This window comes from Carcharodon carcharias, chromosome 34 (genome assembly GCF_017639515.1).
Source record: "Carcharodon carcharias isolate sCarCar2 chromosome 34, sCarCar2.pri, whole genome shotgun sequence".
Taxonomy (NCBI): domain Eukaryota; kingdom Metazoa; phylum Chordata; class Chondrichthyes; order Lamniformes; family Lamnidae; genus Carcharodon; species Carcharodon carcharias.
Genome location: NC_054500.1, coordinates 20742866 through 20768428, shown reverse-complemented (window position 1 = coordinate 20768428; position 25563 = coordinate 20742866). Strand labels below are relative to the sequence as shown.

The following is a 25563-nucleotide window of genomic DNA, read 5'->3' as shown; positions in this document are numbered from 1 at the left end:
CTGAATCTCAGAGCTCTGCAAACTCTCACCATTTAGATAATAAGTTTCCTTTCTATTCTTTCTGCCAAAATGAATGATCTCACATCTGCCCACATTATACTCCATTTGCCAGCTCTTTGCCCACTCACTTAACCTAAATATGTCACTTTGTAAGCCTCCTATGTCCTCTTCACAGTTTACTTTCCTACCTATCTTTGTGTCATCAGCAAAGTTAGCAAGCATTCCTTCAGTCCCTTCACCCAAGTCATTTATATAAATTGTAAAAAGTTGAGGCCCCAGGGGGAAATTCTCTACCCCAGAGAGCTGCAGACGCTCAGTCATTGAGTATGTTCAATGCAGAAATTGTTAGATTTCTAGATATTAATGATACTGAGGGATAAGGGGGTAGTACAGGAAAATGGTGTTGCGCTAGATGATCAGCCATGATCTAATTGAAAGGTGCAGCAAACTCAAAGGGCCGAATGGCCTACATCTGCTCCTGCCACCAGCAAACTTCAGCCCAGACCCAATACAGCAGTGAGGTGGGAGAGCCAACAGGCTTCCTAAATGAATGAAGAAGGACAAAACTTGTAATGTTGGAAACGCAGCAGCCAGTTTCTGCACAACGAGACCCCTAAAACACCCACTCGATAAATGACCAAATAATCTGTCTTTACTTGTGGTGTTGATTGGGGATAAATATTGACCAGGGCATCACGGGAAAACTCTCATGCTCATCTTTCAAATAAGACCTTTTGCGTCCACCTGAGAGGGCAGATGGGGGTCTTGGTTTAACATCTCATCGGAAAGACAGCACCGCTGACAGTGCAGCACTCCCTAAGTACTGCACTGGGAGTGACAGCCTGGATTTTTGTGCTCATGTGGGACTTAAACCCACAACCTTCTGATTCAGAAGAGAGCAACAGCTGGCCAACCAATCATAGTTTCTCACTTCCTTCTCTATTTACCCTTCTCAAATATCTTGAAATAATCTTAAAAGTCCATTAGTCATCTATGGTGTTATACCAATCTATCAGGATTCCTCTCTGGGTGTTTTTAAAATGTATTTCTCCCTCCCATTGTCTGATTGTATGAATATCCCTCTCATTTTTCAGTTTGGAAGAACAGGTGGCATTGGAAGGGTTAACTTCACTTGTTCACTCCAGGAAATTAGAAAGGAAAAACAGGAAAACTTGGAAAAGGCTGGTCCGAACTGGAGTTCCATTTTAAGGTGTACAATACCAACTTGGACCAGTCATTTTCCAAATTTGACTGGTTTATTCTTCTGGGGATCGTGAGCTTCCTTTACTTCTGTTTGCCTGGCTAACCATATAGTAATAGTCATGGAATAGAGACAGAAGGGGTTGCAACAGAGAAGGGAAGAAAGAGATTGGGGGCAAGGGATGTGAGTGATAGAAATAGAGAGAGAGAGAGAGAGAGAGAGGGAGAAAGAGAGACAGACAGAGATTGGAGGCAAAGGGGTAAAAAAATCCATCAAAGTTTCTTTGCGTACATACCAGGAATGTGAGAGTGCTTTAAAGAGTTTCCCTTGTTTGGGGGGGGGGGTGACATTTATGTCTCCGGAGAGTTTGGGTTTTAAGCATTTGCAGAAAGCAATGTTTAAAGAGCTCCTCACTGAAAAGAATCAACTTAAACTGGGTCACACCACTTGGTTGTGCGAACACTGTGCTCAGTATAGCTCAAAAAAAAGGCACCAGTGAAGACATTGAGAGAGGCAACCGCAAACGGGGCTGTGGTTTCCCATAAACTGTTATAACATTGTCTCCCTCATGCTCGCTCGCTCTCAAAACAAGATCTGAGCTGAGAGAGCAGTGCGAACAGTAAGCAGTTCCGGATGCACATGAGCCGTTAATCTTTGAGAGTGGCTCGTGCAGAGATTAGCGATTCAATTTGCGACAGATACCCTCTTTGTTGTTCTCGTTCGTTTCCTGACGGGAGCTGGATTACTAACTGTAATTTAGCGGTGTGCTTCATTGTTCTTTCCTGCTGTGCAGTTCGGCTGAGGTGCAGGGAGCTCAGTGAGTGCAGATCATCAGCAAGAGTGCATTTTTTTGGGTGTTGCTACGGTCCAATCTCGCCAAGCAGAATGGCTGAGCTGGGAAAGTATCCCTGTGAATAGAAGATTCCGTGGACAGCGAACAATGCTGAGAACATCGTTACATGATACGAGCGACTCGGAGCATCAGATGAGGTACCTTGAAGAAAGTTTCCTTTATTCATAGAATTAAGGCAAGTCCACAGCCCAGAAACAGGCCATTCGGCCTGAGATTCTCCGTGCTGGTGTTTATGCTCTGTACAAACCTCCTCCCATGCCTTTTCATCTCGCCCCACCACCATATCCTTCTATCCATTTCTCCATCTGCTCCCCTTAAGTACATCTATACTATTTGCCTTAACCGTTTCTTGTGGTGGTGAGTTCCACATTCTCACCACTCCCTGGTTAAAGATATTTCTCCTGAATTCCCTATTGGATTTATTAGTGATTATCTTTTTTATCCATATATATATATATATATATAGCTTCAGATTCTCCCACAAATCAAAACATCCTCCCTACATATTCCTTCATAACCTTGACTATGTCTATTAGGTCACCCCAGAATCTTCTTTTCTGTAGAGAAAAGACCCTCAGCCTGATCAATCTGTCCTGATAGTTGTTGACTTTGCAACACAGGTTACCAATTAACCAGGTTTTGCAGGCCCTGTCCTTTGCCTCCCCTCTCTCCCTAACCCACAGAACTAGCTGAGGTTCCAGCTAAGCTCAGTGCCCTTAGTAAAGACCACGGGTCGAGCCGGGGACCTTCACTGTTTGGAGTTTCTTTTCACTTTGAGGCCTCCATTCTGCCCTCCTGTCAAAGGGTGGAAGGGTTAGAAGGATATGCTGATGGGCTGAGAGCAGGTTCGTGTGGAGCATAAACACTAACATGGATCAGTTGGGCTGAATGGCCTGTTTCTGTGCTGGACACTCACGCTATAGATGACATCCTAAAGGCCCTGTTGCCAGGCTTTTGTCAATCAATGCCACTTCTAAAAAACTCTTTCATGGGATGTGGGCATCATTTGTTGCCCAAATCTAATTGGCTTGAATTATGAAGCTTGCTGGGCTGTGTCAACCACATTTCTGTAGGCCTGGTGTCACTTGTAGGCCAGACTGGGGTTAGAGCAGCAGATTTCCTTCTCATTAGTGATTTTTACAGTTCATAGTCATCATTACCAAGACTAGCTTTATATTCTGGGTGTTATTAATTGAATTTAAATTCCACCAGCTGCTGTGGTGGGATTTGAACCCATGTTCCTAGAGCTTAACTATATACCCTTGGGATTACTAGTCCAGTGACATTACCATTATACCACCATCTCCCCAAGCTGGCTTCCTTTACTAGAAGGTGTAAAAGCTGATCTTGCCAATTTGCATAGTTTGCCAGCTCAAAGTGCTTTACTACATAGACCAGCCTGTGACCTTGGCAGTTAAATGCACTGTCGAGCATGGTATTAAGCCTTTAGAGAGCCTTGGGTTCCAAACCTGACCCGTGTTCAATTTGCTGCTCTTTCCTGAGAAGGAACAGCTGTGGAGGTGATGTGCATCTTAGACCTGGGGGAGGAGATTAAACCCTGCCAGGCTCCCACTCTTATTTGCTGCTTTATGGTGTCATTAGGAATAGGAGCAGGAGGGGGTCTGTTCAGCCTTTCAACCCTGCTCTGCAATTCAGTTTTCTACTTTCTTGCACTATCCCCACATCCCTTAATTCCTTTAATGTCCAAAAATCTATTGATCTCTGTCTTGAATGTACTCAATGACTGACTATCCACTGCTCTCTGGGATAGAGAACTCTGAAGATTCACAACCCTCTGAGCGAAGAAATTTCTCCTCATCTCAGTCCTAAATGGTCAATCCCCTTTCTCTGAAATTGTGACCTCCCATGTGTTTCAATGAGATCCTCTCTCATTCTTCATAACTCCAGGGAATATAGACCTAGTCTACTCAATCTCTCCTCATAGGACAATCCCCTCATCCCAGGAACCAGTCTAGTGAATTTTCATTGCACTCCCTCAAGTATGCCTTAGCTAAGGAAACCAGAACTGTACACAGTACTCCAGATATGGCCTTACCAAGAAATTATGACTTTTGCACTCTGTTCCTTCAATAATACCTCTGTAATAAAGGCTAACACTCCATTTGCCTTCCTAATAGCTTGCTGTACCTGTATGTTAACCAGTTATGTGTGTATAAGGACAGCCAGTTCCCTCCAAATGCAACCTCAACATTTAAAAAGTATTAAACTTTTCCAACCAAAGTGGATAAGTTCACATTTCTCCACATTATGTTCCATTTGCCACATTCTAGCCCACTCGCTTAACCGACCTAAATCCCCTTGAGCACTTTATGTGTCCTCTCAGATTAATTTTCCATGTAATTTTATATCATCGGTAAACTTGGAAAGTTTATACTCGGTTTCTCATCAATAGACTGTAAGTAGCTAAAATTCAATACCGATTCTTGTAGTATCCCACTAGTTAATGCCTGGCAACCTGAAAATGACCCATTTATTCCTACTCTCTGTTTCCTGCCTGTTAGTCAATCAACAATTCATGCTAATATATTACTCCCAATCCTATGAGTCATAGTTTTGTGTAGCATCATACTGAATGCTTTTTTTGAAAATTCAAATACACTACATCCACTGGTTCCTCCTTATCTACTCAGCTAGATACAACCTCAAAAACTATAACAGGGTGCTTTTATGAATCCATGTTGACTGTGCAATCATTTTATGATTTTCTAAGTTTTCTATTACTACATCCCAAATAAGTAGCTGCTAGCCTTTTCCCTACTACTGATGAAGGTTAACTGGTCTATAGTTTCCTGTTTTCTCTCCACCTTCTTGCTTGAATTGCAGGATTATGCTTGCTATTTCCCATCTACTGGGACTGTTCCAGATTCTAGGGAGCCTATTTTTGTCATTGTGGGTCAATAGGTTTTGCCTCTCAGTCAAAAGGTTCAAGTCCCACTTCAGAGACTTGAGCACAAAATCCAGATATGCCCAGTGCAGTACTGAGGGAGTGCTGCACTGTCAGAGGTGCCATCTTGCATGTAAGCCATTAAATCAAGGCCCCATCTGCGTTCTCAGGTGGACGCAAAAGGCCCCAGGGCCGCTATGGGAAGAGCAGGAACATTCTCGCCTGTACCTTGTTTAACTATCAACCAACATTAGTAAAGCAGATGATTATTGCTGTTTGTGGGAGCTTGCTGTGTGCAAATTGGCTGATGTGTTTCCTGCAAAAGTTTCCACACTTGACAAAATGCACTCCATTGGCTGTAAAGTGCTTTGGGGCATCCTGACTTTGTGAATAGTGTGATTTGCTTCACCAGCTGAATATCATTGAACCAATGGCAGTGCAAGAACTTGAGGGGGTGGTTATGATGCTGTAATCATGCATTTATCAAAATTCAACCCCTGGTCAATGTATGGGAAATGACATCAGTCAGAGTGATGGAGCCTGTGTTTTTTTTGTGTCTGTTGATACTCATTTCACATTTCCTCCTATATTGTTACTTGGTTTCTCTGATCCCACACCGATAAGATCCCAAACTGCTCAAGCTGTAATTATAGGGTTTGAAACCATTAATGCGTGAGTGAGACAGATGTCAAAACTCTTTATCAAAAGAAATTTTGGCTACTTCTAGGAACATGAGCAGGAGGAGGCCATTCAGCCCCTCTGGCCTGATCCACCATTCAATTAGATCATGGCTGATTTGTGATCTAATTCCATATACCCACCTAACTTCTATAGCCCTTCAAACCATCCAGGACAAAGCAGCCCATTTGATTGTCACCCCATCCACAACATTCAGCCTCTTTACCACTGATGAACACTAGCAACAGTGTGTACCATTTACAGGATGCACTGCAGGAGCTCACCAAGACTCCTTAAGCAGCACCTTCCAAACCCACGACCACTACTGTCTAGAAGGATAAGGGCAGCAGACGCATGGGAACACCATCACCTGGAAGTTCCCCTCCAAGCCACTCACCACCCTGACTTGGAAATATATCGGCCGTTCCTTCACTGTCACTGGGTCAAAATCCTGGGACTCCCTCCCCAACAGCACTGTGGGTGTACCTACACCACATGGACTGCAGCGGTTCAAGAAGGTACCACCACCTTCTCATGGGCAACTAGGGATGGGCAATAAATGCTGGCCCAGCCAGTGAAGCCCTCATCCCATGAAAGAATGAAAAAACACCTTTGCTAAAGAGTGAACTCATTTTCATAGTATACAGTGTCATCTCTTGGACTCTGATGCATTTCAGGGAAAGTTAGATAAATGGAAGAATCAAGAAATTTAAGATAATTGGCAAAAGAAGCAACGGTGACATGAGGAAAAACCTTTTTACACAGCAAGTGGTTAGGATTTGGAATGCGCTGCCTGAGAGGTTGGTGAGGGCAGGTCAGTCAGGGCTTTGAGAAGAGAATTGGACCATTATCTGATGAAGAAACGTTTGTAGATCCATGGGGAAAAGGCAGGGGAAGTGTGACAGGGTGAGTTGTTCCAGCACAGATACAATGGGCAGAATGGTTGCCTTCCATACTATAACCATTCTATGATTCTATTCTATATGTACATGAGGGAGAAAGATATTAGAAAGATATGCTGATAGGGTGAGAAGGCAGAGGCTCTTGTGAAACAATAATGCCGGTATGGAACTGTTGGGAAAATTCTATGGTGAGCCATGTGAATAGTTTCTCACTCGCCATTTCTTTGTGCGTTCATTGACATTTTCTGACTCTGATGGGTATCAGGGAGGGCAGGAGTTGCTGAGTGGAAGCCATGAAGTGTGGAAATGGCAAGTTCAAGAGAAACCATCCTTAGTTATCTCATCCCTCTCCCTGGCAACAGTCTGACATTAAGCCAATCCGTTCACAACCTTGGTCTCATATTTGATCCCGGGATGAGCTTCTGACCTCATATTCGTGCAATCATTATGACCACCTTTAACTTCACCCGACGTTACCCTGTCTCAGCTGCTGAAACCCTTATCCATGCCTCCTCTATGGCTGGACTCAACGATTCCAACACATTCCAGGCTGGTCTCCCACATTCTGCCCTCTGTAAACTTCATCTAAAATTCAGCTGCTCATGCCTTAACTCACACAAGGGCCTGTTCCCCCATGTTCCCTACCTACATTGGCTGCAGGTCTTGATTTTAAAATGTTCATCCTTGTTTTAAATTCCTCTGTGTCCTTGCCCACTCCCCCAACACTCCCTATCTCAATAATCTCATCTGGTCCTAAACCTCCCAAGACGCACGCATTCCTCTAATTCTTGTACATGCCCAATTTTAATTGCTCCACCATTGGCGGCTGTGCTTTCAGCTGCCTGGACCCTAAGCTCTGGAATTCCCTCCCTAAACCTCTACCCCTCTCTATCTCACTTCCCTCCTTTAAGACACTCCTTAAAACCTACCTTTCTGCCCAAGCTTTAGGTCATTGGACCTGATACCTCCTGTGTCTCAGCATCATACTTTGCTTTATAATGCTCCCGTGAAGCGCCTTGGTACGGTTCATGATGTGAAAGGCGCTATATAAGTATAAGTTACTGTTGTCATTCTCGCAAGTCACAACAAACTAGCCGAGTTGCCACCATGAAAATGACCTGTTCCCTATTGATATTACTGGCAATTGGGGCAGCTTTCAGTTGGAGAAGAGCAAAAATATACTTCTTGAAAAGATACAGCAAAAATAAACAGAATTAAGCTTGTGTCTGATCAGAAGGTCCAACCATAATGAAGTCTTTGGGCATGTTCAGTTCTCAAACACCTCACTCTGAGAACTCACAGAAACTCACAGAGTTTACCAGAATTTCAGTATTTATTTACCTACAATATGGTAAAGGAGGAGAAAGGGAGAATTTCTATAGTGCCTTCATGACCTCAGGACATCCCAAAGCACTTCACAGCCAATTAAATCCTTACTATAAAGGAGACGGTGGTGTAGTGGTAATATCACTGGACTAATAATTCAGTAAACCCAGGCTAATACTCTGGGGACATAAATTCAAATCCCATCAAAGCCACTGGTGGGAGTAATTCAATTAATAAATCTAGAACATGATGCTAGTCCCCAATTGTCATAATAAACCCACCTAGACTACTAAGGAAATCTGCCATCCTTATCTAGTCTGGCCTACATGTGACTTCACCAATGTGGTTGACTCTTCTGCTGTCTGAAGTGGCCCTAGCAAACCATTCAGTTCAAGGACAAATGCTGACTTTTCCAGTGACACCCCATGTGGAAAAAAATTAATGCCTATGTTGAGTTGCACTTGGGTAAGGGTCCAGTCTCAGGGGTCTGGAAATGGCTAATCCTATTTTATTTCAGTCCCTACAGCCCCAACAAGCAACTTTGCAATGGAGGATATCAGAGGCCTCAGGAGGAGGAGGATCAAAGAGACATTTCCGCATGTTCAAAGCTCAGTCTCTTTGACAAGTTGACGCTGTCCCACAACATCTGGCTGCAGCTTGGAATTGAGCCGTTTGAAGTGAAGCAAGTGCTCGGGAGGCAACCTCCAGGGGTAGGTCTTTTAACCTGTAAAGAGGCTGACGAGCTACAGGGGAACCAGAACTTTGTCCCCTCCTGCCTTCAATTAGGACCTTGGATTAGAGTTGGAAGTTCAGACAGCACAAGATGAGGCTTTTCGGCCCATTGTGCCTGTGCGGGGTCTTTGAAAGAGTTGTCCAATTCGTCTCATTCTCCTTTCTATTCCCCATATCCCTGCACGTATTTCCCCTGCAAGTGTGTATCCAGTTCCCTGCTGAATGTAGAAACATGCTCTGGGAGGCTTCTTAGTTAAACAAAACAATTCTTATTTTCACAAGAGCTTCCGAGGCTGCTTAAATCCAGCCAGCCCCTCATACAGCCACATTTTTCCTAAGAAAGCCCTCCCTAGAATTTATTCCCCCTGTGCTAGCCACACATTGGTTGACCAAATCACATGACCACTACTCAGTTGAACTGATCTTTAAGTGACAGTCATCACAGGATGTTACTAATGAATCTGCTTCCACCATCCTTTCAGGCAGCGCATTCCAGATCATGACAATTTGCTGCAGTAAAAAATTCCCCTCAGCTTCCCCCCTACCACAAGGTCTTTTTGCCGATTATCCCAAACCTGTGTTACTGACCCACCTATCAGCGCAAACAGTTTCTCCCAATTTGCTCTATCAAAACCCCTCATAATTTGAACTCCTCTATTAAATCGCCCCTTAACCTTCTCTGTTCTAAGGGGAGCAATCCTGGTTTTTCCAATCTCTCCACATAACTTAAGTCCCTCATTTCTTCACTACCCTCTCAGTTTCTAATCGGTTCAGGAAACAGTGATCATAACGATATAAGTTACCCAACCCGGGCTCTGTTCTTAATTCATTCTCAAGATGTAGATAGGTATAACAGGTGATTGTTGTCAATTTGTGCAGTCTTAATTTTTAAAAGTACATTACATGAGTGCTCAAAGTTGACATTATATGAGGTGCAAACCAAGTCACTTTATTCCAATACTGTATTTTACTCACTATGGTTCCATTTACAATTAATATTCATCATATGCATTACATAATGAATAGACAGCCCAAGGAGGCCTTTGGGCATATTTAATTCTGAAGCACCTCAGTCTGAGAATGTTTATAGCTCCAGTCCCTGGGTGTACTATGGCTGAAGGGCCTTGGAAAGTGGCCTTTCCTCATTGTGCCTTCTCAGCAGCTGCCCCAAGTGTTAGTGCTTCCCCCCAGCATGTAATCCTGGACAACGTTTTTTTGCACTGGAAGATCAGCAAATTTCGGTTAGGCCAAAGAGCCTCTCACCAAGTTGATGGTCCTCCAGCTGAAGTTGATTGTGGAGTGCGTGGTTGAGCAAAGACATATTCAGGAAAAATTATGCAGCACAATTGCTGCAAGTTAGTGCACAGTTATTCTTGAAGTCGAAGTTTGAGACCAATAGTTGCTTGGTAGGATGTGGTGCAGGTTGGTGGGGGCGGCAGTGTTGGTCAGTGGTATGCTACCAGCTCTGCATCAATGTCGGAGCTCTGGACACACCTGTTTGCAGAGAGTTCAGTGACTAGCTGCACTCCCCACTGTCAGAAATGCTCACGAAAGAAGAGAACTTGCATTTCTATAGCGCCTTTCAATGTCCCAAGGCACTTTGCAGCCAATGGAGTATTTTTTTGAAGTGCAGTCACTGTTGTAATGTAGGAGCCGTGTCAGCCAGTTTGAAGCGAATAGTATCAATGCATTGAAAAGGAAACTAGATAGTGAGGGAGAAGGGAATTGGGGGTTACGACTTAGATGAGGAAAAATGGGAGGAAAAATGCTCAAGTTAAGCATAAACACCAGTTAGCCAGTTGGGCTGAATAGCCTGTTTCTCTGCTGTATGCTCAATGTAATGTATGTAATGTGCACACAGCAAGCTCCCACACACAGCGATGTGCAGATAATTGATTTTTATTGATGTTGATTGAGAGATAAATATCAACTCTGGTCACCGGAGAGAACTCCCCTGCTCTTCTTCAGTATAGTGGTAATGGGCTCTTTTACGTATGCCTGTGAGGGCATACAGGGCCTAAACCCACCATCTCGACTGCAAGACGGCAACTCCAGCAATGCAGCACTCCCTCAGTACTGCACTGGAGTCTCAGATTAGATTCTGTGCTCAAGTCTCTGAGGCAAGACTTGAAACCACAAGCCACTGAGTTGAGAGTGCTCCCCCCCCCCCCACCCCCGCCGAACAATCTTTTAAAGGGTGGGGTAGGCAGTCAGCTCCCTCCTGACATTAAAAAGACAGAGGTAAATCACAGGATACTGAACTGGTCTGCTCATCCTCCCTGAACGAGTCTCTATTATCCCACCTTTACAACTCAAAACTTTGTTAAACAATTCCAGAGCTTATTTTTTTATTCGATAGGCTAATCCAATTTCATCCCAAGCGTCGATTACTCCTATTCAAAGATCTTTCGGACAGCGATCAGAACTTGCCCTGTGTTCTTTTGCTATTGTGCCCTCAGTATAAGCTGCAGGCCGTGGGCTACATACAGACATTTTCCCTTAACAAACTAACCTTTGAAATCCAGGCAACTGGGTCTGTCCAGCCAAAATACTTTGTCGTCTGCCGATTTGCTTGAAATTTGTGAGCCTCGAGTTTTGGAAAAGAGCCATCCACATTAACAGAAAATCAGAACACACATTAGTATGAACAACAACTTATATTTATATAGCGCCTTTAACATAACAGAAGTCTTGTGGCGCAGTTGTAGCATCCCTACCTCTGGGCCAGAAGCTCCAGGTTTGAGTCCCACTCCAGGACTTGAGGGCCATGGAAAGTGTGTTTGTAATGTGGCCAAACAGGTTGAGTATCAGCCTGGAAATCCTTCCTATAACACCTGATGGCAGGTGGTAAGAGTGGGAGAGTTTCGTAGTCAGCCATACTGCAGCAAACCACTGCACTACTTTGCCAAGTGTAATCATGGACCAATCTAATGGAAGTCAGGTTGCCAATGCCCACCTGGGACCTGATGATGATAACAAAATGTCCCAAAGTGCTTCACAGGAGCTTTTATACAATAAAACATGACACTGAATCACATAAGGAGATAATTGTTCAGATGGCCAAAGAGTTAGGTTTTAAGGAGAATCTTATAGGGAGGCAGAGAAGTTTAGGGAAGGAATTCCAGAACTTAGGGCCCAGGCAACTGAATGGGCGGAGCGAGTAAAATCAGGGATGGACAAGAGGCCAGAATCAGAGGAGTGCAGATATCTCAGAGGGTTGTCGGGGGGTGGAGGAGATTACAGAGATAGGGAGGGATCGAGGCCAGGAGGGATTTGAAAACAAGGAAGAGAACTTTTAAATCAAGACGCTGCTTGATGGGAGCCAATGTTGGTCAGTGAGCACAGGGGTGATAGGGGAACAGGATTTGGCACGAGTTAAGACATGGACAGCAGAGTTTTGGAATGACCTCAAGTTTATGGAGGTACAATATGAGAGGCCAGCCAGGAGTGGCTTTTTCATCTTTGTATCACACTGCGCCATGAGAAATTCACTCATATTTAACTGCTTTTATTTCCTTCATCATTTCAGACATTTTTATTGTGGAGCAACAATTGTGGGAAAAATAAGATCCTGACTGTTCGACTAGGAAATGGAACGTCTGAATCTGAGGACTTCATCGTCAAGGAGGATGGTTCAGGTAAATCCTTCTCGACAATCATTTACCTCAAGTTTTGCCACTTTCCTAAGGTCATGGGAATGAGCAAGCTATTGAACGATGAAAGGTATCACACCTATGCACAGGCTGCAGTGAGTTGTACACAGGATGGAGTGAGTTGTACACAGGATGGAGTGAGTTGTACACAGGCTGCAGTGAGTTGTACACAGGATGGAGTGAGTTGTACACAGGATGGAGTGAGTTGTACACAGGCTGCAGTGAGTTGTACACAGGATGGAGTGAGCCACACACGAGCATCAGTCCTGCAGCTGCCTTCCGACTGTTTGACAAATCTAATAATCCACGATAGTGTTGGCAAGCTATTCCACCACAAAGGGCATCATAGCCTGATCCTGATGTTCAAAAGCTCCACAACAGCACTTTCTGATAGATAGTGGGATCAGAAACATAAGTCCTGGGCCGTTCCCTCTATCCCCTTCCTGCTTACCTTTCATCGCCATCTTACCTGCCCAACGTCTTTTCTTCCTTCTCCTCTTTCCTGGCCCTCCTCTCTTTTCTCCCTCTCTCTGTCTCTTCCCTCCTGCTCTCTCCTCCTCCCTCTTCTTTCCTTTCCCTTCCTCTATTTTCCTCCACCTGCCTGTCCTCTCCCTCCCTTTCCCTTTCCCTCTTTCCATTTCTTTCTCTCACTCTAACTCCTTTCCTTCCCCTCCCCCTCTCTCCTCTCCCTCCTATCCTTTTGTCTTCCTTCGCTCCTCTCTTCCACACATCTCAATCTCCTCTCCCCTCACTCTCTCTCCCTGCCTTTTCTCTGTCCCTCTCCCTCCACTCTCCCTCCTGCCCTCCCCCTTTTATCCCTCCCCTTTTTTATCCCTCCCCCTCCCACTCCCTTCCCACTCCCAATCCCCTTCCCACTCCCTTCCCACTCCCCTTCCCCCCACCCCCTCCCCCTCCCCTCCCCTCCCACTCCCCTTCCCCCTCCCTTCCCACTCCCCTTCCCCCTTCCCCCCCACCCCTTCCCCTCCTCCCTCCCTTCCCTCCCCTCCTCCCTCCCTTCCCCTCGCCCTCCCCCCTTCTTCCCTCCCCCTCCCGCCTTCTTCCCCCCCTTCTACCCTCCCCCTCTCCCCCACTTCTTCCCTCCCCTCTTCCCCACTTCTTCCCTCCCCCTCCCGCCTTCTTCCCCCCCTTCTTCCCTCCCCTCTCCTCTCCTACCCCTCCCCCTCCCACTCCCCTTCCCCCCTCCCTCCCACCCCCTCCTCCCCTCCTCCCTCCCCCCTTCCCCCCTTCCTCCCTCTCCCCCTCCTTCCCTCTCCCCCTCCTTCCTCCCTCCCTCTCCCCCTCCTCCCTCCCTCTCCCCCCTTCCCCCATCCCTTCTCCCTCCTCCCCTTCCGCCCTCTCCCCCCTTCCTCCCTCTCCCCCCCTTCCTCCCCCCTTTCCCGCCTCCCACCCTCCCTCCTGCCTCCCCCCTTCTTCCCCCTCCCCCCTCCCCTTCTTTTATCCCTCCCTTCCCCCTCCCTCTCATCCCTCCCCCTTTTACCCCTCATTCCCTCTCCCTCCCACCCTCTCCCTCCCCTCCCCTCTTCCTTCCCCTCCCTCCCTCCTCTCCCTCCCTCCCCTCTTCCTCTTCCTCCCCTCACTCCCCTCTTTTATCCCTCCCCCTCCCTGCTCTCCCTCTGCCCCTTTCCTCCATTTCCTTTTCTCTTCCTCCCTCTCCTCTCCTCTCCCCTCCTCTCCCCTCCTCCCATCATCTAGTGGTATTGAGTTCAATTGTACCACCTCAAATGCAACTCTGGTCAGCTAACTTAGCTGAAACCAGTGTTCAGACTTGGGACTGTTACAAGATCCACTGATTGGTGAAACCAAAAACCAAGACACAGAGCTTTTCTTTATTGAGAGTGTTTATTGACTTGTTCAGTCTCACAGCTCTCCTCCCACACAACCCAGTGTCCCAGCTGTCCCCTATTTATACGTGTTCCAAGTACTTAATGAAACAATGCCCTTCACCTGCGTATCCTAACAATATAGTTAACATATCATTGACAGGGACCCTCCAATCCGAGTGACTCAATCCCTTCAGAGGGGTTCCTTGATGCCACCAGCTTTGGGATATGTTCCTTGTTGGCACTTTATCCATCACCTAGCCAGGATTCATTGAGCTGTTTCATTTAAATCTGACTGTGACAAAAATAACAAAGATAGAAAGACAAATGGATAAAGGCAAATAACAATAGTTATACAATGATGTTTATCGCAACGAAACATACACTTACTTCACAGAATTTACTCTGAACAAACAGACTCAGCTCTCTGTGGCTGTAATAGGAGAGAAAAATATGTTTAGTTGAAAGATTCAAAAGGAAGTTTATGAGTTTAACAGTGGAAAAGTAGAGCTCATTCTGACTAACTTATGTAATCCAAGAAATAACAGGTGTTAAAAACATGTTGTGTTGCCATGACAGCCAATGGCATGCATGACTCTCCTCTCCCAACCACAACCTCCTCCCCCTCCCCCTCCCACCAACTCAAATGGTTGCTAGGTCATGGTAACTAAGACAATCCCAGGTTCATTCTCGATGTCTAATCTCAGCTGGGGACTGGTTAGGGCCACTGGCCTTAGTATGCCCCCCCCCCATCCATGCTGGAGAGAATCAGCTCAGGTTTCTGGCAGGGGGTGGGGAGAGTTGTGTTGAAGTTGTTCAAGGCCTTCGTTGCGGCCACAGTTTGAATGTCGCTCGCAGTTTTGGCCACCACTCCCCAACCGCAAAGGACAAGGTCAAAGGGGGCTCTAATGGAGGTTTCCACAATTGGGAGAGGTTTTGAGTGGGTAAAGAGTGAGGGGTTGTTTCAAACAGTTGGTGAAAGGTAACCAGGGGAACAGACAGGGAGTGGTCACTTGGTGTAAAAGAGAAGGAAATGATTACACCGCGAAAATAAAACAAATGTGCATTTATATAGAGCCTTTCATAACCTCAGGATGTCCTAAAGTGCTTTCCAGCCAGCTTTTTGATATACTCACTGTTGATAACGGCAAGAACTGTGCTGCTCTTTTTCTAAAACAATGTTGCTCTCTCTCAGTACAGCACCGGGAGTGTCAACCTTGATGTTTTGTGTTCAAGCCTCTGGGGAGAGAGAGGGAGAGAACGTGACATGCTTTAACAGAAGGGACAGAGTTAATAAGTCCATTTAAAATTAGCCATTGGGAAAATGGTATGGGGAGAGGGCTGAGACATGGTCTCACAGTGGATAGCTCCAGTTGGGGAGTTAGCAATGGCCATGACAGGCTGAATGGCACCATTCTGTGCCGCCATTTCAATGAAACTCTGCAAGATAATTCTGTTACATTAAGTAACATTCGCACCACACAAGCGCCAGGCAATGACCATCTCCAACAAGAGAGAATCTAACCAAAACTTCATGACATTCAATGGCATTACCATCGCTGAATCGCCCACTATTAACATCCTGGGGGTTACCATTGACCAGAAATTGAACTGGTCCAGCCATATAAATACTGTGGCTACAAGAGCAGGTCTGAGGCTAGGAATCCCGTGGGCGAGTAACTCACCTCCTGATTCCCCAAAGTCTGTCCACCATCTACAAGGCGCAAGTCAGGAGTCTGATGGAATACAGTCCACTTGCCTGGGTGAGTGTAGCTCCAACAACACTCAAGAAGCTTGACATAATCCAGGACAAAGCAGCCCGCTTGATTGGCAGCCCATCCACAAACATTCACTCCCTCCACCATCAACACACAGTAGCAGCAGTGTGCACCATCTACAAGATGCACTGCAGCAACTTGCCAAGGTTCCTTCGACAGCACCTTCCAAACCTGCAACCACTACCATTTAGAAGGACAAGGGCAACAGATACATGGGAACACCACCACCTGGAAGTTCTCCTCCAAGCCACTCACCATCCTGACTTGGAAATATATCGTCGTCCCTTCACTGTCGCTGGGTCAAAATCCTGGAACTCCCTCCCTAACAGCACTGTGGGTGTACCTACACCACATGGACTGCAGCGGTTCAAGAAGGTGGCTCACCACCACCTTCTCAAGGGCAATTAGGAATGGGAAATAAATGCCGGACCAGCCAGCGAAGTCCACATCCCATGGAGTGAATAAAAAATATGAATTTTGATATTTTCTATTGTTTTCAGTTTTGCTATTTGTCATGGAAACTGTCTGATTGAATTTGATCTCTTTGATGAGACGGGGAAGGTTTTGTCATGAACAGAATAGCACTCTAGCGGAAACTCTATAAAGTCTGTTCACACTTTCCGTTAGTCAATCGGTGCTCTGAGTGTCTTGTGGCTCAAGGGAGGGTTGACTTAAGCTGAAAGAAACCAGAGTTACATTGATTCCAAACTAACTCTTTTGTGTGCTCTTGCACTGTTTCTAGCCTGTCTCTTCCATTCAGTTGTCAATAGTTTTCTTAATATTACATCAGTTTTTAATCTAGAATTCTACTGACAAAGGGAAAAAGTAACAATTCACTCATACCTGGTGTTTGTCTTAACCTCAAACCATGGCTTAGTGGGTAGCATCAGAGATTTTGAATACTGGCTGACTCTTTGGTGGGAGAGTGCTGCACTGCCGGAGGCGCTGTCTTTCACTTGAGATGTTAAACAGAGAGGTCCCAGCTGCCCTTTCAGGTGGATGCAAAAGATCCCACGGTCACAATTTGAAAGAGCAGCAGGGCGGAGTTCTCCCCGATGTTCTGAACTCCACTTTTATTCCTCAACCAATATCAGTCTGGTTATTATCGAATTGCTGCTTGAGGGTGCTTGCTGAACACAAATTGGCAGGAATGTTTTGGGAAGTGACTACACTTCAAAACTGCTTCATTGGCTGCAAAGCGCTTTGGGATGTCCTGAGGTTGGGAAAGTCGCTACATAAATGTAAGTCTCTCTTTCTCTCTCTCACACACAAAGCTAGCTCCTGTGTGTGTACAGTATACAGTATGTAAAAGTAGCAATTCTTTGCACTCAGTATTACAATGTACAGCTTCTGTGCATCTCAGTGTTCAGTCCTGCACACAAATAGTGTGCACAACGCAAAAATCAACAAATTCACTTTACTTTGATACCTTATCTCATCTTGTTTTGTACATCTTAAAAGGCAGCAGCCTTATGGTTCCTGGTACAAGGAACTTCAGTTACATAGATAGAATGGAGAAGTTAACACTATTTTCATGGAGAAGAGAACGTTGAGGGGGGATTTGATAGAGGTGTTCAAGATCATGAGGGGTCTGACAGGATAGCTAGGGGAAACTGTTCCCACTGGTGGAAGGATCGAGAATGAGAGGGCACAGATTTAAGATAATTGGCTAAAGAAGCAGCAGAGACATGAGGAAATACCTTACGTCAGTGGTAGGGAAATTGTTGGAGAAGATTCTTCGTGACAGGATTTACCACCATTTGGAAGCAAATGGGCATATTAGTGAGAGGCAGCATGGTTTTGTGAAGGGGAGGTCGTGTCTCACTAACTTGGTCGAGTTTTTCGAGGAAGTGACAAAGATGATCGATGATGGAAGGGCAGTGGATGTTATATACATGGATTTCAATAAGGCCTTTGACAAGGTCCCTCATGGCAGACTGGTACAGAAGGTAAAGTCGCATGGGATCAGAGGTGAGCTGGCAAGATGGATACAGAATTGGCTTGGTCATAGAAGACAAAGGGTAGCAGTGGAAGGGTGCTTTTCTGAAAGGAGAGCTGTGACTAGTGATGTTCCGCAGGGATCAGTGCTGGGACCTTTCCTGTTTGTAGTATACATAAATGATTTGGAGGAAAATGTAACTGGGCTAATTAAGTTTGCAGACGACGCTAAGGTTGGAGGAGTTGCAGATAGTGAAGAGCATTGTCAAAGGATACAATGGGATATAGATTGGTTGGAGACTTGGGCCGAGAAATGGCAGATGAAGTTTAATCCAGACAAATGCGAGGTAATGCATTTTGGAAGGTCTAATACAGGCAGGAATTATACAGTAAATGGCAGAACCCTTAAGTGCATCGACGGGCAGAGGGATCTGGGTGTACAGGTCCACAGGTCACAGAAAGTGGCAACGCAGGTGGATAAGGTAGTCAGGAAGGCATATGGCATGCTTGCCTTCATCGGCAGGGGTATTGAGTATAAAAGAGTATAGAACCTTGGTTAGGCCACACTTGGAATATTGCATGCAATTCTGGTCGCCACATTACCAGAAGCATATGGAGGCATTGGAGAGGGTGCAGAGGAGGTTTATCAGGATGCTGCCTGGTCTGGAGGTTATTAGCTATGAGGAGAGGTTGGAGAAATTCGGATTTATCTCACTAGAGCGACGGAGTTTGAGGGGCGACTTGATAGAAGTTTACGAAATTATGAGTGGCATGGACAGAGTAGATAGTCAGAAGCTTTTTCCCAGGGTGGAAGAGTCAATTACTAGGGGACATAGATTTAAGGTGAGAAGAGAAAACTATAGAGGAGATGTGCGGGGCAAGTTTTTTACGCAGAGGGTAGTGAGTGTCTGGAATACAATGCCAGAGGAGGTGGTGGAAGCAGGTACGATAGTGGTGTTTAAGACGCAGCTTGACAAATACATGAATAGAATGGGAATAGAGGGATACGGACCCCGGAAGTGCAAAATGTTTTAGTTGACGGACAATATGATCGGCACAGGCTTGGAGGGCCGAAGGGCCTGTTCCTGTGCTGTACTTTTCTTTGTTTTTTGTTCTTTGTTCTTATCATGCAGCGAGTGATTAGGATCTGGAAGGCGCTGCCTGAGGGTATGGTGGAGGCAGGTTCAATCGAGGCATTCAAAGGAATGAAAAGGAAATATATGAAGGCCTACAGGGAGAAGGCTGAGAAATGGCACCAAGTGAAGTGCTCCTTAGGAGACCCAGCACAGACACAATGGGTCCAATCGCCTCCTGCTGTGCTATAACCATTCTGTGATTCACTGTTCAATTAAGAGAGACTTTTAGTTTAATGGAGAGATGGCAACTGACAGCAGTTTAATTTCATTTTTCAGTTTTTTATCTGGAACATTCCTATCTGGGATTCAGCAGCTTATTCCAGCTGATTGGCTATTACTGTGTGAGCAGGTAAGAGAGTATTACTACATACCCGCACTTACATTAATGAACTAATATGATCTCCTTGGAGCAAAGGAGGTTGAGGGGAGATTTGATAGAGGTGTACAAGATTAGGACAGGTTTAGATAAGGTAGACAAAGTAAAGCTGCTACCATTCACTGATAGTACAAAGATTAGGGGACACAGATTTAGGATTTTGGACCAGAGATGCAGAGGGGAATGTGAGGAAGAGCATTTTTACACAACAAATGGAACTCACCTACGAGGGTGATGGAAACAGAGGTGACCAATGATTTCAAAAGGCAATTTTTACTGAATTCAAATTTCACCATCTGGGATTCAAACCTGGAGCCCGGAGCATTATCCTGGGTCTCTGGATCACAATACCACTACACCATCGCCTGGGGAGGGTGAGAAGGTGGAGTGATGTAGAACATCAGTCAAGACAATGACTTGAGGGAAATAAGCTTGCAGGGCTATAGGGATATTGCAGAGGGATGGGACTGAGTGGATTTCTGAGCCGGCATGGACTAGATGGGCCGAAGAGCTTCTTTCTGTGTCTTAATGACTCCATGACTAAAGCTAATTGGAAAAATAGGCCCCCCTCAGAGGGTTGCCAACAGAGGGTAAGGAGGGGTGGTGCTAAGATTGGCATGTTGGGTGACCAATGGCAAGAGAGTAGGGGTGGGGCAGTTGGGGGCAGGAGATCATGTGATGAAACCTCCAGGAATATGTCCAATTAGAATTGTCCAGTTGGGAACCCGACTCCCTTGGCCTCAATGTCCAGAGTGGTCGCACGTTTTTCTTATATTTCATTCTGAGCTTGGAATTTTGTACCTCAGTTAAGTGGGCCCCCTTCATTTGAGAGGGCAGATTGTGTTGGCAGGTCATTTGACCATGGGGAAGGCATCGCATTTGAGTCTGACCCCCATCCTCACCTGATTGGGCAAACAGGGAAAAAAACATTTATTCCAAAACATAGGGGGTCATGACCTTAAAATTAGAGGCAGGCCATTCAGTGGTGACATCAGGAAGCACTTCTTCACACAAAGGGGAGTAGAAATCTGGAGCCCTCTCCCCCAAAAAGCTCTTGAGGTCATTTGAAAGTATTATGACTGACACTGGTAGGTAGGACATAAGGAATAGGTGTAGGAGTAGGCCATTCAACCCTTCGAGCCTGCTCCAACATCATCATGACCGATGCTCTACATCAACTCCACTTGTTCACCCTAACCTATTCCCTTAGAGTCCAAAAAGCTATTGGTCTCGATCTGGAATATATTCAACGTCTGAGCAAGTTCTCTGGAGTAGAGAATCCCAAAGATTCACAACCCTCTGAGTTAAGGGTATTAGGGGTTACAGGACGAAGGTAGATGGGGTTGCACTGCGAATCAGAGACAATCTAATTGGATGACGTTAAAGGCTTGGAGGTGGGGGCTGAATGGCCTTATCCCCTTCGTATGAGTAAACACTCCTCAACAGGATGTGGTGAGAAGAATTATTTGCCCTCCTGCTCTCTCCTCCTTTCCTGTGCCTCTCCATTCTTATTCTTTCCTGGGATGTGGGCATCGCTGCCAAGGCCAGCATTTATTGTTCATTCCTAACTGCCCTTGAGGAGGTGGTAGTGATATGCCTTCTTGAACCGTTGCAATCCATTAATTAATAAATCTGGAATTGCAAGTCTCGGCAACGCAACTGCCAAATTGTCGTAAAACCCATCTGGTTCACTAATGTCCTTTAGGGAGGGAAATCTGCCGTCCTTACCTGGTCTGGCCTACATGTGACTCCAGACCCACAGCAAAGTTTAGCCTTAACAATCCTCTGTAGTGGCCTACAAAGCCATTTAGTTGTGTCAATCCACTACAGAAAAAGTCTTAAGATCATAAGAAATAGGAGGAGGAGTAGGCCATTCGGCCCTCGAGCCTGCTCCACAGTCTAAGTTATATGCATTCTTCTCCTGAAAATAAAAGACGAGCATTGATTAGTGGAAACCTGGACTCTCTCCGTGGACGGCCCATCCCAACCAGAGTGGGACATTGCAGGGATCCAGTGCCTCCTCACCCCGCTGCTGCCAAACACTCACACAAAGATGCTAGGCCTGTCCTGACCCCCCACCCCCTTGGCCAAATGCTGCCTACATCACATTAGGCCCCACACGGCCTAACCTTCCATAGCAAGGAGGCGCAAGGACATGGAACGCAGAGGACAGCAGATCGATCGGTGCCAACGCCACCTTGAAGCTCCCCTCCCAGCATCTCATCACCCTGACTTTGGCATGTCCTGGAGTTCCAGCTCTGCGCCCAGGTGCAGCTCCTCCAGGTCACCCCCAAAACAGTCATGTGGGTCTCAGTGTACCACATGCTGCGGGAGCAGAACCCATCTCTTCACCACCCTCTCAGGGTGACCTCGGCATGGGCAATATCTGCTGGCCCACCCAGCGAAGGACACATGGCGTCAATGATTCAATGCAGTCACTACACTCAGACTTGGTGGGGGCACCAGGGGGGAAAGCCGACCTGCTGGGTTAAGTGACCAGCGCCAACATGGTGCTCACCTTTCCTGAGCACAACAGGTCGTTGAAGCGCTTTCGACACTGGACCCAGGTCCGCTGCACCACATCACGGGAGCTCACCATGTCCGCCACCTCCTCCCAGACACGTTTGGTCATGTAGGGGGGAGGGGCGGGGGGGGCCTCCTCCTCCAGTCCTGGGGAACCAGCACCTCCCGCCGTGTTGCCTCCTCCTTGAGGAGGGCAGCAAGGCAGTCATCGGAAAAACGAGGGGCACACTGGCAACACCCCCCCCCGCCCTACCCTCCGGTCTGGCCTGCCCCCCCGGCCTACCCTCCGGCCTTGTGTCACCTCTAACTGCCCCTCTGCAGAGCCCTCGTCCAGCCATTGCGAGCGGCCTTTCCGAGGCTGCCAGGGCCTTCCTTTATACAGGCCGCCGGGTCGCCATTAGGACCCGGCAGCCTGAGCGTACCCGCTATGCACAGGAGTCGTAAAGTACGCTGGGCGAGCCTTAATTGACCTGCCCACGGAAAATGGCAGCACAGGCCCGATCGCGGGCGGAGGTTGGGTCCCCACCTGCCTGTGCTCGCTCTGCCCCTCTGCCAGCCAGAAAATCCATCCCACTGTGTTCCAGGTCATAACATCCTACTGTGTTTAACAGAAACAATTTTCATCTCTCTCCTGTTTCTTTCACCAATGACCTCGCAGCTGTACTTTAAGGTTTCACCAGCTAGACACCAATTTTGCAGGAAATGACTGTGGCAGATTTTTAAGATGTGGGCGTCTCTCTCTCTCTCTCTCTCTCTTGCTCTCCCTCCCAAAATGAGTAATGTAAAAACACTGAGCAACCTCAAGATGTGGGATATGAGGCCACTTGGACCACACGGAAAAAAAAAACAGGATCCTGAATTCTACAAATTTGTTAATTGCAAAAACAGGAAGGCTAGAAGTAAAATACGGAACTGTGTTAATTTTTACTGTATTCTTCCACTGCTGTGTTAACACTGTTCTCCAACACAGAGATGTCCTGCCATTTCGGCTGCAGTTGCCACCAGCCATCTTACACATGACCAGCAAAGAAGAGCTGCAGCAGATCTCAGCGCTGGGCATGAGTGAGTTTGTTTGACGCTATCTTTTCAGTTCACTTTCATATTCAGTTTGATTTCCTTTCACTTGAGTCTGCTTCCTGCATTGTGTTTCCTCCCCATCACTCACACCTCCGCAGTGTCATTATTGGAAAGAGTTTGGTCTCTCCTCTCCTCCGCTCTCTTCATCCCTTCTCTCTCCCCCTTCTTCCTCCCCTTCTTTGTCTCCCCTTCCCTCCTTCACCTTCCTTTCCTCCCTCACCTTCTTTCCCTCCCTCCTTCTTTCTCTCACTTCTTCTCTTCCCTTTTTATGTCTTTCCCTTCTCTCTCTCCCTCCTTCTCTCCTCTCTCCCTATCTTTCTTACACCTTCTCTCTCCCTCTGCCTCTCTCCCCCCTTCCCTCTCTCTCCCGCTTCTTCCCTCACTTTCTTTCTCTCGCTCCTTCCTCCCCATCTCTCTCTCCCTCCTCCCTCTCTCTCCCTCGTCCTTCCCATCTCTCTCCCTCCTCCCCTCCCATCTCTCTCCCCGTTCCTCTCACCTTATCCCCTCTCCTTCCCATCCCTCTCTCTCCCCCTCCTTTCCTCACCCTCTCCCTTTCCCTCCTTCCTTCCCATCTCTTTCCCCTTCTCCATCTCTCTCCCTCCTCCTGTCCCATCTCTCTCTCCTCTCCTCCCATCTCTCTCCCTCCTCCCCTCCCATTTCTCTCCCTCTCACCTTATCCCCTCTCCTTCCCTTCCCTCTCTCTCCCTTTTTCCCTCATTCCCTTCCCTCTCAATTCGTCTCTTTCCCTCACCTCCTCTCTCTTCCCCCTTTCCATCCCTTTTTCTGTCCCCCTCCTTCCTTCCCTCTTCCCTGAATTACCCCCACCTCCCTCCTCTCACCCCCACTTCTTTCCAAAGACAATGACCTCTTGTTGAGGCTCCACACTCTGCAGTCTTTCTCCTGCATTTTATCCTGGTGTATGAGCCTTGCCAGGGTGCAATGGTTCAATTTTCCTTTGTTCTGAATCCTTAAATAAGGCCGCGAGGAAGGACTATATAATTTCTGTTTAGAATATATTAAATAAAATAAAAAAGGCAGGTGCATTCACGGCCAATAATATAAACTTATCATTTTTTGGAAGGTCTGTGAGAAACCTCGTCCCTAAGCATTCAAGGATTTTGCTTCCAACCTTCCCATAGCCAGTGTCCCTGCTAAACTGCTGGGGGTGGCATTAAACCGAGGTTCCTTCTGCCCCCTTGGGTGGGGGTAAGAGATCCCAGGGAGAGTTCTCCCCAGTGTCCTGGCTAATATTTGTCCCATCACTAAAACCAAAACTTGCCACGAATGCGTTGTTGTTTGTGGGAGCTTGCTGTGCACAATTTACGGCTACGTTTCCCACGACAGAGACACCGCCGGTCCCACTGCAAGCCAATGGGCTTCTGGCTGGGGCGCCGCCTTGCCCCACCCCCGCCGGCGGGTCCCCCACTGCGATGGGGCCAGAAAATCCCAGCCGATGTTTCAGAAGCGCTTCAGTGGTTGCAAACGCTCTTTGAGACGTCCAGGGGCTGTGAAAGGCGCTATAGAAATGTAAGCCGTTCTTTGACCGTCGGTTTGAACGAACCTGTTCCCTGTCTCCGTCCAGTGTTCTGGGACTCGCCGCTCAACCAAAGCCAAGGTGCATTCTACCAGGAAACCACGGGCAATGTCCTCGACGTCAGCCCCACCCCCAGCTTGGAGCTCCTGAAACAGCAGCACCTCCCGATGTGTTCCATCCAGGTGACGGCCGAAAATGGGGCGCTCTTCTTCATCAACCCCCTTTTCCTGAAAGAGCACGGAGACAGCTGGCTCACCAAAATGCCTTTGCGGGCGCACCCCTTCAGGCACTCGAGACTGGCGGTGAGATGCAGGAAACCATCGGTCAGCTCCGAAGCGAGTCCCACTCCCCCCCAAAAGCACCAGGAGATGGCGGAGCGGAGTGACACGGAAGGCTCGGATTCTGGCAAGAGCTTGGAGGAAGAGGAGGAGATAGTTAAAGGTAGCCAGCCGTCTGCACGTTAATTTAAAAGTTGTTCTGAGAGACAGGAGAAACTGTCACTTAGAAGGGCACAGATTGATCAGGGATAGTCAGCATGGTTTTGTTAGGGGAAGGTCGTTACTAACTTAATAGAACTTTTTGAGGAAGTAACCAGGAGGATTGATGAGGTTATTGCAGTGGATGCTGTCTACACGGGTTTCAGTAAGGCTCTTGACAAGGTCCCACATAGCAGATTGGTCAGGAAAGTGAGATCCCATGGGATACAGGGGAAGGTGGCAGGTTGGGTCCAAAATTGACTCAGTGACAGGAAACAAAGGGTAATGGTTGATGGATGTTTTTACGAGTGGAAAATAGTTTGCAGTGGTGTTCCACAGTGCTTGGTGTTGGGGCCTTTGCTTGTTGTATATATTAATGATTTAGAGTTAAATGTGGGAGGCATGATTGGGTAATTTGCAGACGACACAAAAATTGGCTGTGTAGTTGATAGTGAAGAGGATAGCTGTTGTCTCCAGAATGATATCAATGGTTTGGTTGAGTGGGCAGAAGAGTGGCAAATGGAACTCAATCCAGAAAAGTGTGAGGTGATGTATTTGGTGCGGGGGGCAAACAAGGCAAGGGAATACTAATTAAATGGGAAGTTATTGAGAGGGGTTGAAGAAGTGAGAGACC

General features: G+C 46.8%; 1 protein-coding gene across 1 annotated transcript in view; it reads left to right on the top strand.

Moving 5' to 3' along the window:
* The first annotated feature begins 1927 nt into the window (after nt 1-1927).
* Nucleotides 1928-25563, top strand: part of LOC121272631 (ras and Rab interactor 3-like) — a 36948-nt gene continuing 13312 nt past the window's right edge. The window contains exons 1-6 of the mRNA XM_041179317.1: nt 1928-2191; nt 8383-8575; nt 12127-12235; nt 19220-19292; nt 22813-22904; nt 24502-24894. Coding sequence (XP_041035251.1) covers nt 2142-2191; nt 8383-8575; nt 12127-12235; nt 19220-19292; nt 22813-22904; nt 24502-24894 — 910 coding nt within the window. The 5' untranslated portion in view covers nt 1928-2141. The remainder of the gene's footprint in view (nt 2192-8382; nt 8576-12126; nt 12236-19219; nt 19293-22812; nt 22905-24501; nt 24895-25563) is intronic.